Raw genomic sequence first — 23621 nt, 5'->3', positions numbered from 1 at the left:
ATTTCTGAAAGTAGAAAATCTTTGAAGGGGTAGGGGACTTCTACGTTTTATTCCAACCATATCCAGAAGCTGGCTGAACTCTTAAATTTAGTCCATTAAAAAGCAATATAAGGATTTTTTTTTTTTTTTTTGCCAGCTAATCCTTGTCAAGGCCCAGATCTTAAAATACAGTGACAGAGTATTTTATAAACATTAGTTATTCACTAATTCACTATGTTATAAACTCAGATTTCAAGTAAAGAATATAATTTGTACTTTTTATCACTGGAAAAGTAGCTGAGCTAATGTTAATTTTCACCATGCTATAAATGCAGCGATGTAACTTGTATGTCTCCAGGAATATTTATTCTCCTTTGTTTTAAACTGTGTTATTTGATCTGTTCAAAGATGTAGACATTGGTCTATGATCTTTGGACAGTGTTCTTTAGTCTCAAAGGACTTACCAGTCAACCAGAAGGTCTCACTCCCTCTCTCCTGTGGTAGTAACATGACCCATTTAATGAAAGGCTGGAACAATTTTTTTAAAATCTTGAGTTCCAACAGCAATTCAGATTTATAAAACTGATGGACACTTAAAAGGATTTTGCTTAGATGTTTAAGTATAATTCCAGTGTTGTGAGAATTTGAAGGCTCTGCCTACAGGCAATTTTCTTTCAAGCCGTTCAGGCTGTTAGGAGTAGGCATTTAATTCATGACTGAGTCAGACCTCCAGCCCTTCAGGCCAAAAGTGAAAGGAACTTTGATGTCTGGAGAGTTTTCTTTCATTAGCACATTGGTCCCAGCTATGGACAGAAAGCAATAGTTCAGCAGAACATCTTGGCCCCAAACTTTGGATAGTTATTGGTGGGGGGAAACATTTACCAAAGGAAAACTATCTTGCTGTGGATAAAAACAGAAATTAACACTCCAGGTGGGAAGAATGGAGATTATCTTTGGCCAACCAATGAAGTGAGAGGGATTTCATCACATGATCCAGAACCTCTACTTCTTTCTTTCTTTCTTTCTTTTTTTTGGATTGCCTTCCTGTTACTGTACTTGATCTATTGGCCTTCTTTTCACCTCTTGAGAACCAAATTTTTAGGCAAATACTCACTGCTAGAAAATGATCCATGAGTTATATATACTTGAGAGCTTTGATATTCAGTTGAGCAACTAGCCATGTATAGCTTCTGAGCCCTTGAAAAGTGGCTAGTGAGACAAAGTGATTTTAATTAGAAACATTTTTTATTGTAGTAAAAAACAAAGTTTACAGTCTTAACCATTTGTAAGTGTACAGTTCAGTAGTGTTAAGTATATTCACATTGTTGTGCAACCAATCTTGATACTTTTTAAATCTTGAAAAACTGAAACTATATCTGTTAAACAACTTCCCATATCCTTTTCCCTCCAGCCCCCTATGCACCTACCATTTTACTTTCTATGAATTTGACTACTTTAGGTACCTAAATGCGATATAAATGGAATCATACAGTATTTGTCTTTTTATCACTGGCTTGTTTCACTTAGTATAATGTCCCCAAGTTTCATTCATGTCATAACATGTGATAGGATTTTCATTCTTTTCAAGGCTAGTAATATTCCTGGGGATGGGTATATGTGTGGACATGCACGTGTGCACACACACATACGTAGGTATGTACACACCACGTTTTATTAATCTGTTCATTTGCTCATGGGCATTTGAGTTGCTTCTGTCTCTTACCTATTATAAATAACGCTGCTATAAATACGTGTGTGCAGATATCTTTTCAAGATCTTGCCTTCTATTCTTTTGGCTATATACCCAGAAGTGGAACTGTGGGATCTTAAATAATTATATTTTTTATTTTTTGAGGAACTTTCATGCTCGTTTCTATAGCAACTGTACTATTTTACTTACATTTCCACCAACAGTGCACAAGGATTCCAGTTTTTCCACATCTTCAACATTTGTTATTTTGTGTGGGTGTTTTTTGTTTTTTGTTTTTTTAAATAATAGCAATCCTAATGAGTTTAGGTTACAGTTTTGATTTGCGCTTCTCTAATTGCCAGTGACATCGAGCATCTTTTCATATGCTTGTTGGCCATTTGTATATTACCTTTGGAGAAATATCTATTCAAATCCTTTGCCCATTTTTAAATCTTAATCTTTAATTGTATTTTATTTTTTTAATTTTTAATTTTAATTTTTTTTGAGTTGTAGGAGTTGTTTATATATTCTGGATATTAATCCCTTATCAGATACATGATTTGCAAATATTTTCTCCCATTCTATAGATTGCCTTCTTATTCTGTTGATTGTGTTTTTTGTTCAGATAGGATTTTTAAGTTTGATATAGTCCCATATGTCTGTTTTTGCTTTTGCTTCCTGTGCTTTTGGTGTTATCCAAGAAATCATTACCAAATCCAATATCATGAAGCTTCCCCTGTGTTTTCTTCTAGAAATTTTTGTAGTTTTAAATCTTACATTTTGGTCTTTATTATGAGTTAATTTTTGTATGTGGCATAAGGTAAGGGTCCAGCTACATTCTTTTGCATGTGGATATCCACTTTTCCCAGCATCATTTGTTGAAGACACTGGTGAGTGGTTTTGGCACCCATGTCAAGTATCCTTTGACATACTCATAAAGATTTGTTTCTGGGTTCTCTATTCCATTGGTCCATATCTGTCTTTATGCTAGTACCCTACTGTCTGTTGGTAGGGTTTTTTTTTTTTTTTTTTCGTTAATTAAATTTATTGGGATGTACCACACTGTTTTGATTACTGTAGTTTTATAGTATGTTTTGAAATCAGGAAGTGCAAGATCTCCAGCTTTGTTCTTTTTCAAGATTGTTTTGGCTGTTCAGGATCCCTTGAGGTTCCATATGAACTTAAGATGGATTTTTCTATTTCTACAAAAAAGTAACATTGGATATTGATAGGGGTTTCATGGACTCTGTAGATCCCTTTGGGTAGCGTCGACATCTTAACAATAATAAGTCTTTCAGCCTATGAACACAGGATGTCTTCCCTTTTATTTGTGTCTTCCTTAATTTCTTCCTGCAGTTTCTTCTTGTTTTTAGTGTATAAGTCTTCCACCTCCTCAGTTAAGTTTATTCCTACATATTTTATTCTTTTCGATGCTATTATAAATGCCATTGTTCTCTTAATTTGCCTTTCAATTTTAATTTTAATTTAGGTCTAAATTCAAATGGCTTCTATTGAGCACTTGGAATGTTTTGTGAGGCTGAATTTAATTTTTAATTTTTATTTAATTAGAACTAAATTCAAACAGCCAAATGTGGCTTATGGCTACCATATTCGACATGATAGTTTTAGAACATTTTTCTAATCATCGTAAAAGTTTCTGTCGGATAGCACTGCCTTGGAGTATCCGCCTATGTCGTCTCTCTTGAGGGTTATTCATATGCTAAATCTAACTCTAATTGTAAAATCGAACTCTTTGTTTTGCTTGTACATTGTTCAGGCTGTGGACATGAGAAGATACTAACAAGAAAGATTATTGTACAGACCCCTAGCTATTTACAGGGTGAGAATCAGGAGCACCTTTTCATGTGTGGCACCCAAATAGGCAATTGGGTACACGACCGATGAAAGGATATTAAAAAGAACTGAGAGAGTAAAAACATCTACCTGCATGTGAGAGTATTATCTCAAGTATTCAGCATTTTTCCAAACTGCTTCTCTCCTGCTATTCCTACCCCAATCTATCCCTATCCCTCCCTTTAAATAAGGTCATTTAAAGGGAGACCAGTTTTAGGAAAGGAAAAATTGGTTCAACAGCGCTATTAAAAAAAAAAAAAAAAGATTATCTGAGGATTATATACTTTTATATAGGTTCATTCCTTCATATTCGCCTTATCAAGTACAGATGATGAAATTCATTCCCCAAACCTCCACATTTCAAATCACTCTTCCTTGTTTTCCCATTCAGATCTCTCTTTGATCTGACTGCAGCCAAATTAAAATGCTTTGAGTAAAAGGAAGAAAAACTACCCAAACTGCTTAACCCCAGCCTCTCTCATAAAGAGCCCTGGGCCTTCCTCTCCAGGGATGATCTGCCAGAGGCACAATTGCCAACCTGTACACCTGCCAAGAGGTCCCATGTGGTTGTCCAATGCGTGGAAAATCTAATTATCGTGTTCCTCTGAACTTAGGGCTATAAGAGAGAGAGGGAAAGAGAAAACATACCCTTCCACCTCACATCCAGCATCCGCAGGGCTGCGTCTCCGTCCAATCCCAAAGCCAGATCACCTGCTTCTTCCCGACTTTGGTAAGTGAAATATAAGAGGCTGGCTGGGTTGTTCCATGCTGAAGAAGTAGTAGCCTTTGTCCTCTGAAAGGAAATTATTCTCCCCACATGGTTTGGCTTTGACTTAGGGAATAACATTTTGCCTTAAAGGAAAGGAAAAAAAGGACTGGAATGAGTCTCTAAAGTGAATATGTCTGCCTTTGTCACATAAAAGGCAAATAAACAAAGCTGAATATTTTCCTTTCTTTTCCATATAGTTGTACTGGGATAATTACATGGTAGGGGACTCGGGGAAAGAAGATTCTGGCAAGCTTATTTTGACATGTGCCCTTCTCTTTACGTTGTTTGTGTTCCAGGCTCCCATCCAAGTCCTTTCCTCATTTGCCTGGCACACCCAGACCGACACCTTCCTTGCCTTCCGGTTTGGTCAAAGCTGCCCCTGCTCAAGTCCGGCCCCTGTCGCCTGGCAACATCCGCCCCGTCAAGAGAGAAGTTAGAGTGGAACCCGAGAGAAAAGGCCCTGACAGGGAACCTCAGAAAGTCGCCAATGAGCCCTCACTAAAGGGCAGAGCACCGTTAGTGAAGGTAGAAGAAGCCACAGTTGAAGAGGGGACACTCATTGAACCAGAAGCCGCCCCTGGTAAGAATCAACTGGCGCAAGATAAAATGTGGGTTGCTTGCTCTCTCTTTTTCTCCAGTGCTGCTTTTACTTAGCGACTTTATCATAAGTATAGTTTTCTCATGTATAAAGAAATCAGAATCAGACATTAAAAGTTTATTGTTGGTGCCACAGCACATTAATTCGATTATATTTCTGAATCCACTTATTTCACCAAACGCAGTGTTCAGAGCATCTGCATCAGAATCACTTGTATTATCTATTGCTATGTTATAAAGTATCCTGAAACTTTGCTACTTAAAACAACAGCAAACAGTTATTATATCACACAGGGTCTTGAGTTATGAATTGGGGAGCCGTTTACCTGGGCTGTTGGCGGATGGCTTATGCACATGGCTGTTGGCAGGTGGCCTTGGTTTCATGACATGTGGACCTCTCCATAGAGTTGCTTGATGTCCTCACAATCTGTCTTCTTGCTCTGCTGGCTTCCCCCAGAGTGAGTGATCTGGGAGAGAGAATCATGAGGAATCCACAGTATCTTTTATGCCCAGTCTCAGAAGCCACACGTATAGAAGTCACAATTTCTGTCATATTCTTCTTAGTCATCAGAAGCAAATCCCTAGGCTCAACTTGAACTCAAGTGGACAAGAGTAGTTTCCACCATTTAAAGGAAGGGCTTTCAAAGAATTCATACAGATATTTTCAAACTACCACACCTATGATGTTTCAAACTGCAGAACCCCAGCCTTACTGCAGACCTACTGAATCGGAATATGTGGTGGATCCAAGGACTCTGAAGGATACTGAGCTCATCAGTTGACTCCTATGAAGGATTGCCAGATAAAATATAGAGTGGCCAGTTCTTACCCTATTCCTATATGTGTCGGAGTGTAAGGACACTGGTTTAGCCTGTGCGCTTGAGAAAGGTCAGAATTTTTTCCTAAAGAGCCAGGGCATCACATCTCTACCAGGCTAAACAGATGCTATTTAGAAGTTTAAAATCACCTGGAACTAACAATTCAATATTTTTTGTTAAAAATTAACTTTATTTAAAAGTTTTCTCCTTAAGAGTTCATTTTTGAATATAGAGGGTAGGGTCAAAGAAAGAATAGATGACTCAAGATAAATGATAGTGTTGCTAGAAAATAAAGGAGTCCGGCATTTGTTCACTTGGAAAGAGGGAGAAGAGAAAGGCCAAAGAGCATCTGGAGCATAAAGAAAACTGCAGGAGCAGAAGAAACATAAATCTTAACAGGAGGGTCTGGAATGGTCAGATGCTGAAGGTCACCTTGCTGTGGGGCTCCCTGCTGCACCAGCTCTCTCAGTCATTTTCCTGAATCTGAATAAGGTCAGAGAACTCCTGCTCCCATCTGCACATCAGCACCGGGACCGACAGTGGAAACCTGGGATGTGTGAGGAGTACCAGTGCCGGCTCCCAGGAAGCTCTTGGCTCCTCCCATCTCAGACCTGGAAACAGCTCTGGACAGGCAAAAAGGATGACTTCATTGTCATTTTCCCAGCCTGAGTTATGGACACTGAGGATGGTATTAGAAAGGGTTTAGTCCTCTGGTAATGCATAGCCACTAAAGAAAAGGAATTTTTTTTTAATGTAATGAAAGGCAAATGGAAGATCTCACCTTGTTTTTGCTCAGCGTATAACTCACACAGAACCTAATGTGAGGCTCTGTACTCAGTACACATTCAGTATATGTTGTTAATTGATTTAGCTTGTATTAAAGTAAGGCTTGGTGAGAAGCGTCAGCTTTGTTGGATGTCTCACTTACACATACAGCTTTTTGTTATCTGTTGCTCGGTTACAGATAGAATACAGTGAAACCGTGAGAACACACAGTAATAAACATTCCCTTTTCTTTTATAATGATGAATTCTAGGCCTGGGGTGTGGGGGATGCTAGTTTTTGTTTTGTTCTTCGGATTTTGTTTCCAGTTGGTTTTCTCCTTGTACCTGTTTGTACAGCTGCTCCAGCCCCGGCCCCAGACTCGACCCCAGCTCCAGTCCCATCCCCCACTCCAGTCCCGGCCCCAGCCCCATCATCCGCTGTGACCGCCAGCGCTTCTCCCAAGACCTCTGCAGGCACCACCGACCCGGAAGAGGCCACAAGGCTGCTAGCCGAGAAGAGGCGGCTGGCCCGAGAGCAGAGAGAAAAGGAGGAAAAGGAGAAGAGGGAGAGGGAAGAGCTCGAAAGGTAAAGGAGTAACACTGCTAAGTGATATGGTCACGATACCTTGATACCTTGGATTAAGTCTTCAGTCTGGGAGAGAAGAGGTGCTAGCATAGAGGAAGCCGAAAGGACTCATTGTTTCAGAATTCCTCTTACCTGGTGTTCCTCTGACCCCTGAGTGATTTTTTTTTTAATCACATTTTCTTATTATAATTACAATACAATGACATTAATGGAGAAAGGTTTGAAGGATAAAAAAATTATCCATAATCTTACCAGTTTTCAATAATTCTATACATTTTAGATAATTCTTTCCAGTCTCTGAATAGTGTGCAGGTGTATATACACGCCTAAATATACACACACACACATATATATACATAATTATAACCACAATAGAGGTACAGTTGTACCATCTGATTTTTTTACTTAACATATCTCTTAATCTCATTGTTTCCTCGTTATCTTTTTAATTATCATTTAAAGCTGAATAGTAAATTTGTGTTTTCTCGTTCTAAATGGAAGTCCTCTCAGAGGGTAGATGGGTTAAGTGCCCCCACGATTGTCTGCCAGACAGTTTGCTAAGTCTCCTTCTGGGGCTAATAAGGCTGATGTAAATATGATTGTTCTTCAAATAAGCAGAGCCGCACCTTGTGAAGGGCGGCAGCCGCGGGCTGCGTGGCGGTTGTGGAGCTCGGCCCCAAAGGGGAGCTTATATGGGCCATTCTCTTCTGCTCCTGTGACAGACACTTATAACCTTTATTTACAAAAATTTTCTTAGAGGTGGGAGAGGGCTTCAAATTCATTACTGAATAGTCACGTTATCGGATTAAACAAATCTCTGCCTTTAAAGATAGTTAAATTGCAGCTCCTTTTTGAAAACAAGCTCTCCGCCGAATATTACTGGTTACATTTTGCTTCTGTTCACCACAAGGCAACATGAGACTGGGAAGAAGAGTGAGAAGAATAAAGGGCTCCACGTTTTGTCCCTGAACGACGTTGAATGTGTCCAGTGGAGACTTTTCCACCAGACTCCTGAACGAACCACCCTGGTTGGCCATGACCACCAACTGGAGCCTCTCTCCAAGGAACTCCCCTCATTATCTTTCGATTTTGTCTTTTTTCCAGACAAAAGATAGAAGAATTGGCTCAAAAGGTGGCCGTAGAGAGAACTCGCCGGGAGGAAGAATCCCGCCGGCTGGAAGCCGAGCAAGCCAGAGAGAGGGAGGAGCAGCTGCGGTGCCAGGCGGAGGAGCAGGCGCGGCGCGAGCGGGAGGAGATGGAGCGCCTCCGGAAACAGGTAGCGCACCTGGGCTCGCGGCGGAAGCAGCGGCGTGCAGCCGCTCGCTTGGCTGAGTAGGTGGGATCTGCGACCCGCAGAGGAAAACTGGCAGCGAATTGTTAGAATTACTCTTAGTCTCATTTTCTGCACGTTCTCCATCTGCCCTTTTGCCTCTGCCTCTGGGCATCCCTAGACATGGGGGCAGCAGGCCAAGCCAGCCAGTGTGCAGGAAGCAGATGCCGACTTCTTGTTTTCAGAAAGAAGAAGAAGAAGCTCGTGTTCGTCAAGAAGCAGAGAGGGTCCGGCAGGAACGGGAGAAGCATTTCCAGAGAGAAGAGCAGGAGCGCCTGGAGAGAAAGAAGGTAGTAGCATCTGACGCAGAAGCCTGCGACACTTAGCTGTTCTAATTCATCTAGACTTGAGGCCTCCTAGAGACCAAGAGACTAGCTCATTGCCATCAGAAAACAAACGTGTTCTGCCCATTCCAGATAAACTAAAGTAGTTCTCAGTGTTAATAATCTCCTCCAAAGAAATCACTATTTTTATTTCGGCCTTCACCAAAAACAGTTACTTCCAGCTTGTGTGATTTAAGGCAGTTCTTACTTTTTGGAACAACCCCAATTAAGACAAAACAGTGCTTATTATATTTGCCCCAAATAACAGACGTGTTTTAATGACCTGATATTTGCTTAGTAAGTGCAATGTGCCATGCTAGCTTCTTTAAATAGTCTGTTTGTTCAATTCTTCCTTTCTTATAGAGACTTGAGGAGATTATGAAAAGAACCAGGAGAACAGAAGCTACAGATAAGGTATTGAGATGGGGCCCTATTTAACTTCTCTTAATGGCTTTATTTTTCTTTACTTCACCTGTAACTTTAACATTAAAAAGTCATTTTCATTTTTTCTTTGGTAGAAAACTGTTGATCAGAGAAATGGTGATATAGCCAAGGGGACTCTCACTGAAGGAACAGGTATTTATTTCAAAGAATTCAAATCAATTCAAATGTAGAATTTTTGAATTGACTTTCTAGAGATCAGGATATTCACTGATTAATTTAAAAAAAAAAAAAAAAGAAAGACGTCATTAACTCAAAGAAGCTTAGGTGTGTGTCATCTAGTCCAGGTGTCCCCAATCCCCAAGGCCTCGGACCAGTACTGGTTGAGGCCTGTTAAGAACCGGGCCACGCAGCAGGAGGTAAGCAACAGGCCAGTGAGTGAAGCTTCATCTGTACTTGCAGCCGCTCCCCAGCGCTAGCATCACCGCCTCAGCTCCACCTCAGATCATCAAACAATAGATTCTCATAGGAACACTATCTGGGGTGCCAAAAAGATTGGGGGCCACTGAGCTAGTCTGCAAATTTTCCCCTTATGTAAAACTCTAACATATTTGGCAGATTTGTTTCACATTTATTTATGTTCTAATGGAATGCTTACTATCTTAAAATCATTTTACATCTTACATGTATCTGTATGTGTGTATATATATATTTGTATATATCTGTGGGTGTGGGTGTGTGAGCCTATATATTATAAAATTAAATTTCATTTAAATTTATACATTTTGGCAACTTGTATATTTCTATTATTTCTGACATCAGAATGGAATTAAAATTAAAAATCTATTGAGATTTCATTAGAAAGTTGTTAATATGCTATAGACTTTGGACATAGATGATTAATATCTTGGTTGTTTTAAAACAGATTTAGTTTAAGTAAAAAATAACATTAACCTTAGTGTTTTCATACTCAGGTTCAGTTAATATTTATTAAATGCCCTTTTTGTATCAGGGACATCCTAAATACATTTTCTTGTTTAATTTTCCACTGCATCCTCATGAGGTAGGAGGTGCTCTATCTTGGAGTCAACACCTCAGAGACCTTTCATGTGCCAGGCCCTGTTGTTGGTGCTAGGATTCAGTGTGACCAAGACAGGCAAGGTCTCTACAGAGATTGAGTGACAGGCCCAGCTTGCACAGCTGGCGTCCCCGTCACTGGCTTCTAATTCTACTCCTTCCTTGATCTCACATGGTTTTCATGATTGTACATACAGGTAGTTGGCAAGTAATCCTCTTACCTCATTTGCAATGAAAAGAAAGGACAAGAAATACCTGTTTGTTTTTTGTTTGTTTGTTTGTTTGTTTTTGTTGTGTTTTTTAAAGACTGAGGTAAACATCAGATGAAATGCTCTCTATGAGAGGTCATTCTCTACAAGCTCTAGGAGTTTAAAAATGTAAAATATTTGTATTTTGGAATTCGGTTTTATTTCAATAGAGACTATTCTAGTTTCTCTACGTGGTGATTCCCTTATACCAGCGTTGTCATGCTCTGTTAAAGATGTCTTAATTGTGTGTGTTTGGAGAGTAGCCCTAGTGGTTGCATATTAACCCTGTTGCATTTTTAGCAGCTTCTCTCCAAGAATGTTGTACTAGGTCGGTTATACGTAGGCATAGCACCCAGTGAGTAGTCAGAATGAGCATTTCAGTTGTACCAACCAGCCCAGGAGTATTTGAAGGGCTGATGCCGGAGTGTATGCATGGCCAGGCTCCTTGTTGTCATTCGTTTGTGTATCTTTTCCCTCCTCACTCTTGTCCTATCACTTATTTCAGTATTCTTTGTATCTCAATGCAAGAGTGAACAAAGGCAAAAGAGAAGGTGAAACCTGTTAATTGTCATACCTATGGTTTTCAGTACTCATAATAAACAATTGGTTTGTGTTAATTCCACTAAAAAGAGGCTTGAAGATTATCTGACTAACAGGTATTTCTCCTCTCCCAGTCCCACACCTGGTTGAGGGCTGAATGGTGTTACCAGGACTCCAAAGGGAATTCCAGGGCAGGCACGCAGGTAGGCAGGTAGGCAGGCAGGCAGACAAGTAGGAGATAGGCAAGTGAGTTTACAAACCTATCGGAATTCTTCTCAGAGGCTGCCTATTACCAGCATTGCAAATTGGGGCAGTTTTAAAGTTATCAATCACTTCTTTGCTTCAGTTATCAGACACTTTGTACCTCTGGCAGTTTTTTCAAATTTGTGCCAGGCTGTGAAATAACACTTCCTTGGAATTATTTCAGTTATTCTCTCACATTAAACTAAAACCCATAAATTGCCACAAATTTCCCTGCAACTCTGACCTATATGAAAGTTTACAAGACCTAGTAATCCTGTCCCAAACTTTAGAGTCAGTCATCAAATTTGTTGGCTTAAGCGGAACTCTTCTTACATTGAGCATTGAATAACAAGTGGCACAGTTAGGTACAATTCATGAAATCCCTAACATTCTAAGTGTTACTAGAACAAAACTGAGTTTTGAAAAAATAATTTTTTATCTCTTAAGGTATTTCTTGGTGATTTGTTCCAAATCCTTCAGAAAAGACATTCAGCCTCAGATGTTCAGCAGATGCTATCTGCATCAGTTGCTTTGCTCTCAGTATTACATACTTTTTGTCGAGAGTCAGCTTAGCACAAGCAAAAATTATAACATGGTTTTTCACCCCTTACAATGAGCTAGGTACACTATTCTAAGTACTTTGCATGTGTTAATACGTTCGATTCTCGCAGTAGCCGATAAGATAGGTAATATTATGAGGAAACTGAGAGGTACAGGAAGCTTATCAGTTCCTCAAGGTCATGCATCTGGTAAGTAGTAGAGTCAGGGCATAAATCAGGCATTCTAGCTCCAGGGGTTTGGGTTTGGCAATAGAGGAGTAATAATCCTTTGTTCCATCTTCTTTGCTATGTCCAGCGGTGTCTGCACTTTCATGTATGATGAACTCTCCAGAAAATGGAGAACCAGCAGCCAGACCACATGAGGTTACCTCACACCAATCAAAAGTGACTGTGGAGAGGTGAGTTAAACAATCGGGCCCTTTTTCCTGACACACATTAAAGCAGATATTTCTCTTTTACCCCACCAATCACACCAGAATTTTCTGAGCCTGATGGAATTTCAAAGTTTTAACATTAAGATTTATTTTTATTTAGGTTCATTAATTTTTGGTAGTGCTAGTAATTCTTTTTTCTTGAGTCTAAATATGTTGGCAAGGTTTTTGCGTAACTATTAAAGAAAATTACAAGGAATAATTTACTTTTTCTGTATATATTTAATGTGATCTCGACCATATTCACACCCTTTAATGGTATGTAACAACTATATTGTTGCCATAATATTTAGTGGGCCACAGATTTATTTCACAGTAAAAGTAATTTAGATACCAATATTTCTTATGATATACTAGTAGTAGTAGGTCGTCTTATTGAAGAATGAAACAGTTGCTAACAATAGTCAAGAAAGGAGAATGAGTTGAAGAAAAATCACCTTTCCCTTTCCTTGCATTTATATCGATAGCATCATAAGAGCACTCACAAAAATGAAAAATAAGAATAATTATAGTTGTCCCTAAAAATCTGGTTATAGAGACCTTATAAAAATATTTGTAAAAATGCTCAAAAATTTCAGCTGTGACTTTTTCTTTTTAATTTTCAGAATTTACTTAATTACTTTATGAGTTTTCCAGTCTCTAAAGCTAGAACCTTTGCTACCATCAGAGAATTGAAGGTCCTCAAATTAATTTTTTTCTTAATATAAAAACACACTATGCAATATTTTATAACATGATTGGGAGCAATGAAAAGATAAGTTATCCTAAGATGAACACCTAAGATGTCCATAAGTCATAAAATATCTATTGACATCTTTCTGAGACAGTGGCTTTTTTTTTTCATTTTTTTGCCCACTGTAATACCAAAGAGAATAATTTCCCTAAGAAAGATCTTAATAAGCTTTCAATTATGTTGAATAAATCCATTGTCATAATTACCTAATTTATAAATTGATATTTTATTCTTTTAGTTAACAGTTTGATTTTTAAATAAAGTCCCAGCTGCTATAATTTATGATGTTCCTTGACTTTTAGAAAGAAATAATAAGTACCGCAGAGCAAACCCCATTATTATGATGAGGAAAAGACTTATTAAGCCACTGATAATTCTTTCTGATCAATAAAATTAGCTTGTACATTAGCTGACTATCTTCAGTGGTAAATCACCAAGTAATTATTATGTAAGAATCTGAAACATAATTTCACTATGAAAAATGGTTTAGATGATAAAATTATATTTTCTTTTAGCCTTCTCTACATACAGAGCACAGTTTGTAACTTAAAAATATAGCACTATTATACTATCTGGTTCTACTATGAACTTCCTGGTGTCGTCCATCTTTATCCAAGTAATGAATTGTCCTTTGTCTACATGTAAGATGATCCCTGTCAAACAACTAGGAGAAATATAAACATAGACTTTTACTACTCCTTCACCTAACAATATAAGCAGGTTCAGATTAGTATCAAATATAAACATTAGGATATAATGCAAGAATGACCCTAACAAATTTAATCCTTTGTCTCCAGTGTGTCTCCCTAAAAAAAAAAAAAAAAAAAAAAAAATCTAGCAGATTCACACAGTTATGCAAGCCTTACTTTTATTATTTATACAAATATAAACAGGTTTAAAATTTTAATAGCTCTTATGTATCTGTAAAGCCAAAAACAAGTCACAAATTTAGGTTAAAAATATAACACTGCTTGGACCAAGACCATTCAAATTAAACAAGTCATTTATTGTGAAGAATGACAATTTTCTGGAATTAAAGTTGACAATATACACGTGGTACTAAGTGATCCCTTTTGCATTAGGGATGCTTAAGTTATCGTGAGTTGCCGTTGATTCATTTCACCCATCGGTTTTCTCTATTTAAACTGCTTTACAACCTCAGATCTCTACATAGTGTGCCGTGATGTCTCTTAGCTTTTTCACTTGGCACTAACACAATATTGATATACCCAGTTGAACCTAGTTCATTTGTTGTTAGTCCTTGTCACATAAGCTGGTACTGCCTCTTTATCAGTATGCTCTGACATACAAATTCAAATTGGAACTCGAAAATCATGTACTGAATGAAACTCAGCTTTGTGGTGGTCAGCCATATCGATGATGAGACTACACTGCTATTGATTTTTAAAAATTGTTATCAGAGTAAAAATGTAAATTTATAAAAAGTCATATAGAGAATTGGACCCTATTTTTGAGAAACACCGTTCATTTCTGAATGACTCTGGCCTTTAGGGGACGTTTAATGCATGATATACAGAGTTTGTGATAGGTAGCCTAAGAAACTTAGATTCTCTTACTTATTTTTAAATTTATTTTCCTTGAATTTATTCAGACTAATCTTCAAACAATGTCTGTTTTTACTTTTGCATCATCTCTTGTAGTAACAAGTTCTACAAAAGAAGTGCACAAAGACACACTTTTATTTCTGTTACAGCTATTTGCAGTTTCAAAGTTAGGGCCCATGCTTGTCATAAACTAGATTTTAGAGAATAAGCCCTTTTTTATAATTTCCATACCTTTCATAATTTTCTGGATTTTGTTTCTATTTTCTGTTTTCATCTTATAAACTAAATATTCTAATTATGCTTACTGTCTCAGTCAGGGTCCAATCCAGAGAGAGAAACCACAGATTAATTTGAATAGGAAAGCTTAATATCAAGAATAATTAACTATTACTTGGGATCAAAGTAACAAGAGGTTGGCTAGTAAGGTGTAAAGAGAACTCTAAAGAATACAAGCATAGCAGATATAAAGAAAAGCCATAACCCCTGGTCATACCCCAGGAAGAATCCTGTCCCCCAGGGCTTCAGTCCAAACCTTGTTGGAAAGGGAATGGATGGCAGAGGAATTTCCAGAAATCCGTCCTTTAGGGTGCCTGGGAAAGCCATCCACCAGGCAGCGTGTCACCAGAGGCACTCCCACAAATCTTCTGGGGAAAGATGCTGGCCACAGTGCACTGCAAGAGCCAGACACTGGGAATGCCACAAGGGCGTGCCGCAGGAACCTGCTGAACAAGCACACCAAATAGGATGCAAAACTCTGCTCCTGTCATGTCTCTTCATTAGCCTCTGTTGACAAAGTTTAGGATTGTACCAGCTCCCAAAGCAAAAGTAGGTAAAGGGCCCAGATCCAATTTCACAGAAAAGGAATGACGGGTGAATTTGAAGCAGAGAGGAAAAAAAAAAAAAAAAAAAAAAAATCAATGACTGGCATAATTACCTAATAACCTATTTTTTAAAAAAACTCCTTCTTCAGCTCTTTGGTCATTTTAGTCATCTTTCTCTAGAGATTCTTTAGCATGGATACGGGTTGGAGTGAGAAGAGCTTAAGAACCAAAAGTCCCAGGCTGGCTTCCTAATTTTATTTCTGAGAGATTCAGAGACTCTGGGCTTAACCTACTTAGGTGAGACATAGTTTTCGCATCTGCACATGGAGGTACCTTCCTCACAAGATATTGGGAGTTCCTATGAAATGATGTCTGAAAACTCTATTGTACTGTACACATTTTAGGTGTTATTTATCTTTGTCTTTCCACTGGGTTGTAGCTGCTGTGTGATATGGTAGAAAAATGCTTTTGCGTTGTATCTGGTATCCCATCTTCTTATGCCTCTCATTTTATTTACCTCTTATTTTTTTTTTATTTAACCACCAAAACATAAAGAATCAGTGTCACCAGGAAATGGTTTACAGGGATTCTAAGATCTGTTACCTCCATTGTGACTGATAGCTCTCCATCTTTTAAGGCTGGTTCACCTTAGAGTTCTTTAAACCCATTGCTTTACCTTGCCTACATTTGAATAATCTTGCCTGTTATCCTCAAGGGATTATTCTTATGACTTTCATTTCCCAGAATAAATATTATTTGCAAACTTAAAATTTTCAGCCTGCGTACCTTCCAGATTATTATTAAACTAATTTCAGCACTGATCCCCGAGGCTCTCTGCCATTCATATTCTTCCATCTAGAGAAGAACTTGCTTATACCTACCTTTAGTATCCTTCCCTAAGACAGTTTCATATTCGTGAATAAACATTTCCTTTGCTCAGTGAGGACCCAACTTTTTAAATGGTTTTGCCTCTTCAATCCTGTTAAAGACTTCAAAATTACAAATCACATCCATTGACGTTCATTTTTATTTCCAGTTTCAAGTTGACCTTGAAATCACTCATCGAAGTCATCATTGTTCACATCAGTGCTTTATGTTTAATGAAGCATTCTACAGTTCTTATAATTAGTTAACATATTTCTTAAATACTATACTATGCACCAAATGTAGAGATAAAGATAGCTCAAGCTTGCCCACTGTGAATTAAGTCATGAATTGGAGACTCCCAAGGCCCCTTCCAACAAACTCACTGTGATTGTCACTCTGTGGAAATCCACCACAACAGATGCTCTAAGCACTGGCAGGGTTCGTTTTCACTGGATAATTCCACTCCTTAGAATGAATATCTTTAGTTTCACTTTTCCTTAATGTCTTGAGTACCTTATACATTGGTTTGCCTTCTCTTCAAGAAAAATAAATGAGTGCTGTGAACTGAGTTACATTCACCCTGCTTACCCCCAGAGATATGATAACTCCCTCCTAGTATTACTAGCAGCAATTCCTGGTGCAAAGAAACTAGGAACAGCCTGGACCTTACTCTTAGCCTGAGGGATGCGTCAGACCCCTGTGGTTTCTTTGGCTCTCAGCCTGTGCTGTGCAATTCTTTTAAAACCCGAAAGCCATTATCCTTGCCTGACAGGCTCCCTGCAACAGTAGATAGAATTGAAAAAAGTCGGAATCATCAAAGTTCTGGCCAGCTTTTAAAGGTGTTGAGAAATACATGAGCCTGAGCAAGAATGGTTCTTACTTCCAGAAGCTGTTTTTGGTTCTTGAGAGAGTATTTGTAGAGAGAAGTGCCCAGAGATGGAGAGTATTTATTCTTGAATAAGAAACGTGCTTTGGAACAGGAAACAAAGGATTAATATGTGAACACAAGGGGCGGGGCAGGAAATTATTTTAAACCTCTCAGGTCATTCTGATAGATTTTTCCACCCTCAGCTGAGAGTTTCTATCTATTCTAGAAGCTAAATAACTCATGAGTATACAGGCTACTATCTTACCCTCCTAACACTCAGAAGACATTTTATGCTTGTTCTTAGCCCCAGGGGGCTGTCTCTTCGATAGTGTTTCTTCTCTCTTAAATAAGAGATTTGTAGTAATTTTGGTGTTTGACCTCATGGTTTTCCTTCAAATATTAATTTCTCATTCATTGTACTTAGTTCTACCTAACAGAAAATAACATTCCCAAGCCCCTATGGTTCAAATAGGAAGAGATGTATCACTTTTAATTTTAAAGTTACTTGTTATAACTTAATAAACATTCAGAAAAATTAAGATTCTGGTTACAATAAGCAGAATGGACTATGAGATTCCCACCGTGGCCCCAGCCCCCTTCTCTGGATATACATTGCACTGACCAACTGAAGTACACAGTCTTGCATCCAGCTTCAACCTCGGAGTATAGTCCAAGAAAAGGAATTCAAAAGCTGGTGCTCTTATTCTCGGAATTCCCAACAGACCCATAATTCCTAACTCTGGTGATTTCAGTTTCAGTTTTATAGTTTCTGCTGTTCACAGTGTCCCCAGAACATTTAATGATTGGTTACCCAAAGCATATGGCACGATGATTCCTCTGCTTCCTAACAAGTGAGACTGGGTGTCATGGCCAAGTAGGAGTGGGAGGGGAAAATGAAGTCAGCTGTTGACTCAAACCTGGAGTTGTCATTGCCCTTACGACTTGTTAGCACCTGCAGCCTACAAGGTGCTAGGAATTGAGATGGCCAAGAAATGAGTGAGGTCTTTGGAGATGCATTTCTCTTCTTGATCTTTTGCCAAAGCTTCTTAAAATTTTATTGGGATGAGAACCAGAACTGTTTCTCTGGTTACAGAAAGCCCATTGGTAGTGGGGGGAAAAAACCAGGAGAGATGTGGTGGCCCAAGCACTTAGAAGGGCAGGTGGTAAGTGTTCGTGCATGTGCACACATGCTCACGCAGACTGCTGTGGTGCCAGGCCTCTCCCTTCCCCGGTGAAACAGCGGAAACACCATCACACTCGGAGTCTTATAATATGTTTGTTTGTTTGTTTTCCCACAGCACTTTTACAAATAATATTTCCAATGTACATTGCAATCCCGTGTGAGATACCGAGGACAGGCATCTTTGTTTGTTTGTTTGTTTGTTTTTATAAAAGAGACGTTTTAATACTTAACAAAAATGTACCAAAATATTCAAATCAAATGCTTTAGACTATATTCCACAAAATCAACACTTCTCATTGATTAGGGAAAATAAATATTTCCTTAATGGGGGGAGGGGAAGCAATGACTCCTCAAAAACAATGAAAATGTTGGCTACACATTAGCTTTATTTTATCATTTGGGAAGGAGATGGAAAAAGACAAACTTGCTAAATAAAGTTCAAGCATTTGGCATTATTGACACTAGAGACCTAATTTTCTGATCTCTGGCTTGTCTCTTTCCATAAACCTCTTTCTACAGCTAAACATTCAGTTTGATCAGTGGGTATTAGAAGTTAAAAACCTCACAATTTTTGCTTTATAATTTTAGTCTTTTTCATTTTTCATTTGGCAATTTTAACTCTAGAATTTTGTCAAATAGGGCCATTTTTTGATACATTTGTTGACCACTAAACAAATTATGAAGCATATAAGCATGTTTATGGCTGCAATCAGAAAAAGTGAACATTAAAATTAATCTAGCATTCATTTGATAAACAGGCATTGTTTTTACTGCATGTTAAAGCTTAATAATGAACATAATGTAAAGGACTGCCAATTTGGCTATGGAGCTTACAAAAAGAGTGACAATCTAAGAGAAACTCTAGGTAGAAAATTAAGGATTTGATGGTCAGTGAAATGTACCTCAAAAATAAATCCAAGATGTTAACCATGAATTAATAAAAGTCAAAGCAGGGTCAGCAGAAGATTTAAAGGGCAAAGATGAGAAGGTTGGTCTTGAACAATTTACCTATAAAATTATGCATGTGTTTTAGGAAGCCAGAAGATATCCAGGAAGGGCTAGAATTTGAATAGCTATGGAGTGTATAAATGGCATGACAAGAACAGCGTAGGACCAGAGATCAAGAGATCACGTCTGCAGTCTGGATTGTCTATCAGTAGTTTTGTGACTGTGCAAATCATCCCTCTCACCTTGAACTATAAGTCCCTCATCTTTGAAGTGAAGATTTCTCTTTGTCAAACAAAGGAATGTGGAAATTCTTTCAGTAGAAGTCATTAAATGTGTGTAGAACTCTTGATGATGATCTATTCTAATGATAAATTTTCTCTTTAGTAAATTAATATCAAAAACAGACTTTTTAAAATAAGGATTTAAAATACAAATGTATCAGAAATTAACATTTTTGTTAGTAATGGCGTGGTCAACCAGTCTAACATTTTGATTGTAAAGTTGTAAAAATAAAATAATAAAAGTTTGTCGTTGTCCTAAAAATGTGTTTTCCAGTTTTATTATTACTAATCTGTTTTAATTTTGATTTTTCAAATTCCTCAGTACTCCTAATTTGGAAAAACAACCAAATGAAAATGGAGTATCTCTTCAGAATGAAAATTTTGAAGAAATTATAAACTTACCCATTGGATCTAAACCATCCAGATTAGATGTCACCAACAGTGAGAGCCCAGAAATTCCTTTGAACCCGATTTTGGCCTTTGACGACGAAGGGCTTGGGCCGCTGCCTCAGGTAGATGGTGTTCAAACACAACAGACGGCAGGTAAGCTTGCCTCAGACTCCTGTCAGTAATCGTTAGAAATGTGTGACACCCAAGAGGGAATGAACTCTCTTCAGTGTGACCGTGGCCCACTTTGTCTTGCAAGGGACAAAATAAACCTCATGGACAAAATTGTGCTGGGATCATAGAAACTGAATTTTGAGTTGGATTGGGCAACTTTTAGGGCCCCTTCCATTATCTCACTAATTATAGAAATTCACTCTGCGGCACCCATCAGGTGGCCATGAGCCTCTTTCCTCACAGAGCATCATTCATTGCCCAGCAGCACTCACTGCCAGAACATGTTTTATGTTAAGACAAGCACTTAATGCCTCACCTCAACTTAGCGACCATTGAGCCTACCTCTGCCCCCTAGAGAAAAGTTTTTGGTTTTTATTCTCTCTTTCTCTCTCAGAGCTTCAGATACTTGAAGACTGCCATCATGTTCTCCCACCATTTTTCTCTTGTTTGGGTTTAGCAACCTAGATAATATACTATTGTCCTTTTCACATGTAACGGGATAGTTATGATGTAGGTAATGGGACCCATATTCCAAACTAGGAGCACACTGAGCCTTGGGGTCTTGTTGAAACTGCCAGGGACTCTCTTATGTCCTGTCTGTGGGTCTCACACTTGATGAGAAATCTTTGTACAAGAAGAACAATAATAGCTTTATCGGACCCAAAGAAATAAGGAGCAACATCAGAAATAACCACCTTAGTGGTCATAGCAACTCAACAGCAACCATCAGTCTCAAGAATAAGTGGGATAACCCCAAGTTCATCTCTTTTCAGACCTCTTTGAATTCTATCAACTTCTTTTCCTAGCAGGTCACTTTCATGTACGAGCCAGCATCTCTTTATGCTATTATATGAACCGAGCTAGGCAAATTCAACATGTTTCAATGGAGTCAGTAAAGAATTATTTGTAATCAAATTGTTTTATAAAGTCCATCTGTGAACTTGAAACAAATATCGTCCACTTTAACTGGCTGAAAAAGCCAATGTGGAACCACCTATCCAAATGAAGCTAGTTTTTTGTGCTTCTCTAGTGTACTGACCTTGGGAGTATAACTTCATTGTAGTGATCCAGTTTTCTAGACTGTAACAGGAAGCTGTACGTTCCAGCCCAGGTCCGACATTCTGATTCTTAAGCCTTTGGGAACAATCTGATCACCGTTTGTGGAAACAGTCCCAGTGCAGCTTCCTACTTTGTCATGTTGCAGATTCACAGACGGGGAAGGGACATCCAGATGACTTTCTGCTTCACTTGTCAAGCCGTAAATCACCTTTTGACTTATCATTGCATTCTCTCTGTCCTCACCCTTCCATACCTTCTCTAGGAACATAGTCCAGTGTCTGCGATCCTAAGTGATCTAAGTGTTGTTTTAGGGCCGTGGCTATTTATTGACAAACATTTATTTAACTTCCAATGTACATTTGGAGCCTGAAGCATCAGGTAATGAGGATACAAATAAGTTCCTAACCTCAAAGAAAAGTACATTCAATGCATGCAGTTTAGAAAAGTAAATTAAGTAGCCTAACCTTAGGACGTGGGTTTTCCTATTATAGTAGAATTCACTTAAAAATAAGATTGTGGATCCTGATAAAATTGCCTATTCTTAAAAGCATGGTAAGGTTTTTGAAATGTAAGATATTACTGTAGTGTTCTTTAAGTAAGATTTTAGATAAATATCCTATTAACCCGTCCTTTTTTTCTGTCTCCTAATGTAGAAGTTATATGAGCATTTCTTCTGAAGAACCAAAGCAGAAATTTAATAAGAATTTCTACAATTAATGGAATTCCTTCCATAAAGGAGCATCCCCCTCCTCCAGTTTTCTAAAGATTTCTTGACCATCATTTTAAAAAGACTTTATTAAAACCAGCTAAAGACAACAGACTGGACAGCTTTTCTAATAATTTCGCCAATAGAGAAAAAGAATTGTTCCTTGTTCTTCAATACTTTAAAATGGCTTTTTCCAGTGTGCTCCTTCTTAGCAAATCAATATTTTTCTGCATTCTCTAAAAGATGAGAGCATTTGGCTGTAAAAGAAATGGGCTGACTCGGCATGATTTTTCACATAGATATTTCAGTCTTTAAAAGCTAACAGGTAAAATTGGCACCAAATATTTACCTTTTGCAATATAATACTTGAAAAATAAGTACCTCTTTGCTCTACAAGTAGAGTAAACAGGAGAGGTGTTTAAGCCTATTTGTTTCAATAATATTGCAAAGAACTCTATTTGTAGAGGCAAATTATAGACCGATCACCAGATTCTTGTAAATGCAACTCGTACATGGACATTCTGCAAACCGAGCTGTCACATTCTTGCATCTCCTTTTCCAAAAGCATACTAAACAGTTTTTAAATGTGAAAAAAAAAAAACATTATTTTTTCAGAGCAAGAAAAGAATTTACCGTCCTCTTAAATAATGTATTTATGAAGTTTTTCCAGAAAAACTAATCGAATAAATTAGAATAATGCGACAATATCGTAGATTTGATTTATTAGGTTTATCTCTTATGTTACTGTGAGAGAATGTTGCTGATGATTCAGGGCTATTTCCGAAGTCTGTGTATTGCTGCTGTCCCCAGCGATGGTGGGACTTATCTTTGCCTTACCTGGTCACAAATTATGTGGGGGGAATAGAGATTTAATATTTCTTTAAATAAAAAAAAGAATGTGGTTTTGCTCGTTTAAGAGCAATGAAAACATGATGGAATGTTGACTGTGTTTGGCGCACAGGACACTGCAGGAGACCTTCACGGGTGTCCTCGCTCTGCGTGGTGTCCAGCACCTTTCGCTTTTCATTCCTCTTCGAGTTCGCTGCTGAGCTTAGCCGTGCAAACTTGCACTTTCATTTACTTTCATTCTATCATTTCAGAGGCTACAAATAACTAAATTTTGAAGGAGAGGGAACACGTGTTTTTATGTGGAATGTTAAAAAAGGTAAACTTCTACCACCATAGTGTACCAGTTTTATTTAAAAGAGATTGGTTAATCTACTAGCTTAGATGAGAGACCGTTCATTTATTGGACTATTTCCTTAAAACCCAAGCAGATCATCTTTAGTAACAGCCGTAATTTGTTAAAACGTTAATTCGGGGGTGTTCCCTGTACCCAGTTGTCCATGTACACATAATCTTATTAAAAAATATGTTCAACGAAATTGTTTTATTTGTTTACATCGACCTATCATGAAACACCAAATGTATTTGACGTGGTTTTACTTTTAGGTTTCTCGTATGTTATAATTTCACTCAGGTTGATGCTTGAGTTTTCTAATTATGCTTCATTTGACCTCAATGACATTCTCTCAGCTTCCTCTGAACAGACATATAGAATAGATTTATTTAAAATTAAAGCAGTAGTTCTATTTTGGCTAGATTTTCCATTTTTATTTATATATTTTTAACTTGAACAATCATTAGCAATCAGGCTTCTATGTATCAAGATTTAATTAGAATGTTATAAAATTGTTAACTCTATTTTAAGAACAACAGTGCCAGAAGATGACCTTGATCTTTACAATGGCTGGATTGCTTTCTGTCCAGCCTTCAAAGGTCAGTAAATAGGTATTAAAAGGTCTTCAGTTGGCATTACCTTAAGGGCAGTGCTCAGGG

At 38.0% G+C, this 23621-nt stretch overlaps 1 protein-coding gene across 12 annotated transcripts in view; it reads left to right on the top strand.

Annotated features, from left to right (window-relative positions):
- Window positions 1-23167, top strand: part of MAP7 (microtubule associated protein 7) — a 151979-nt gene extending 128812 nt beyond the window's left edge. For all 12 annotated transcript variants that reach the window (XM_016165847.2, XM_036221968.1, XM_036221972.1 and 9 more), the window contains 10 exons: window positions 4138-4253; window positions 4589-4872; window positions 6829-7057; window positions 8162-8333; window positions 8573-8677; window positions 9074-9124; window positions 9229-9286; window positions 12055-12157; window positions 19779-19999; window positions 21730-23167. In XM_016165847.2, the coding sequence (XP_016021333.2) occupies window positions 4138-4253; window positions 4589-4872; window positions 6829-7057; window positions 8162-8333; window positions 8573-8677; window positions 9074-9124; window positions 9229-9286; window positions 12055-12157; window positions 19779-19999; window positions 21730-21740 (1350 nt within the window). In that variant the 3' untranslated portion in view covers window positions 21741-23167. The remainder of the gene's footprint in view (window positions 1-4137; window positions 4254-4588; window positions 4873-6828; window positions 7058-8161; window positions 8334-8572; window positions 8678-9073; window positions 9125-9228; window positions 9287-12054; window positions 12158-19778; window positions 20000-21729) is intronic.
- Window positions 23168-23621: the final 454 nt, after the last annotated feature.

The sequence above is a fragment of the Rousettus aegyptiacus genome, unplaced genomic scaffold, assembly GCF_014176215.1.
Source record: "Rousettus aegyptiacus isolate mRouAeg1 unplaced genomic scaffold, mRouAeg1.p scaffold_m13_p_1, whole genome shotgun sequence".
Taxonomy (NCBI): domain Eukaryota; kingdom Metazoa; phylum Chordata; class Mammalia; order Chiroptera; family Pteropodidae; genus Rousettus; species Rousettus aegyptiacus.
This window is presented reverse-complemented; position numbering and strand designations above follow the sequence as displayed.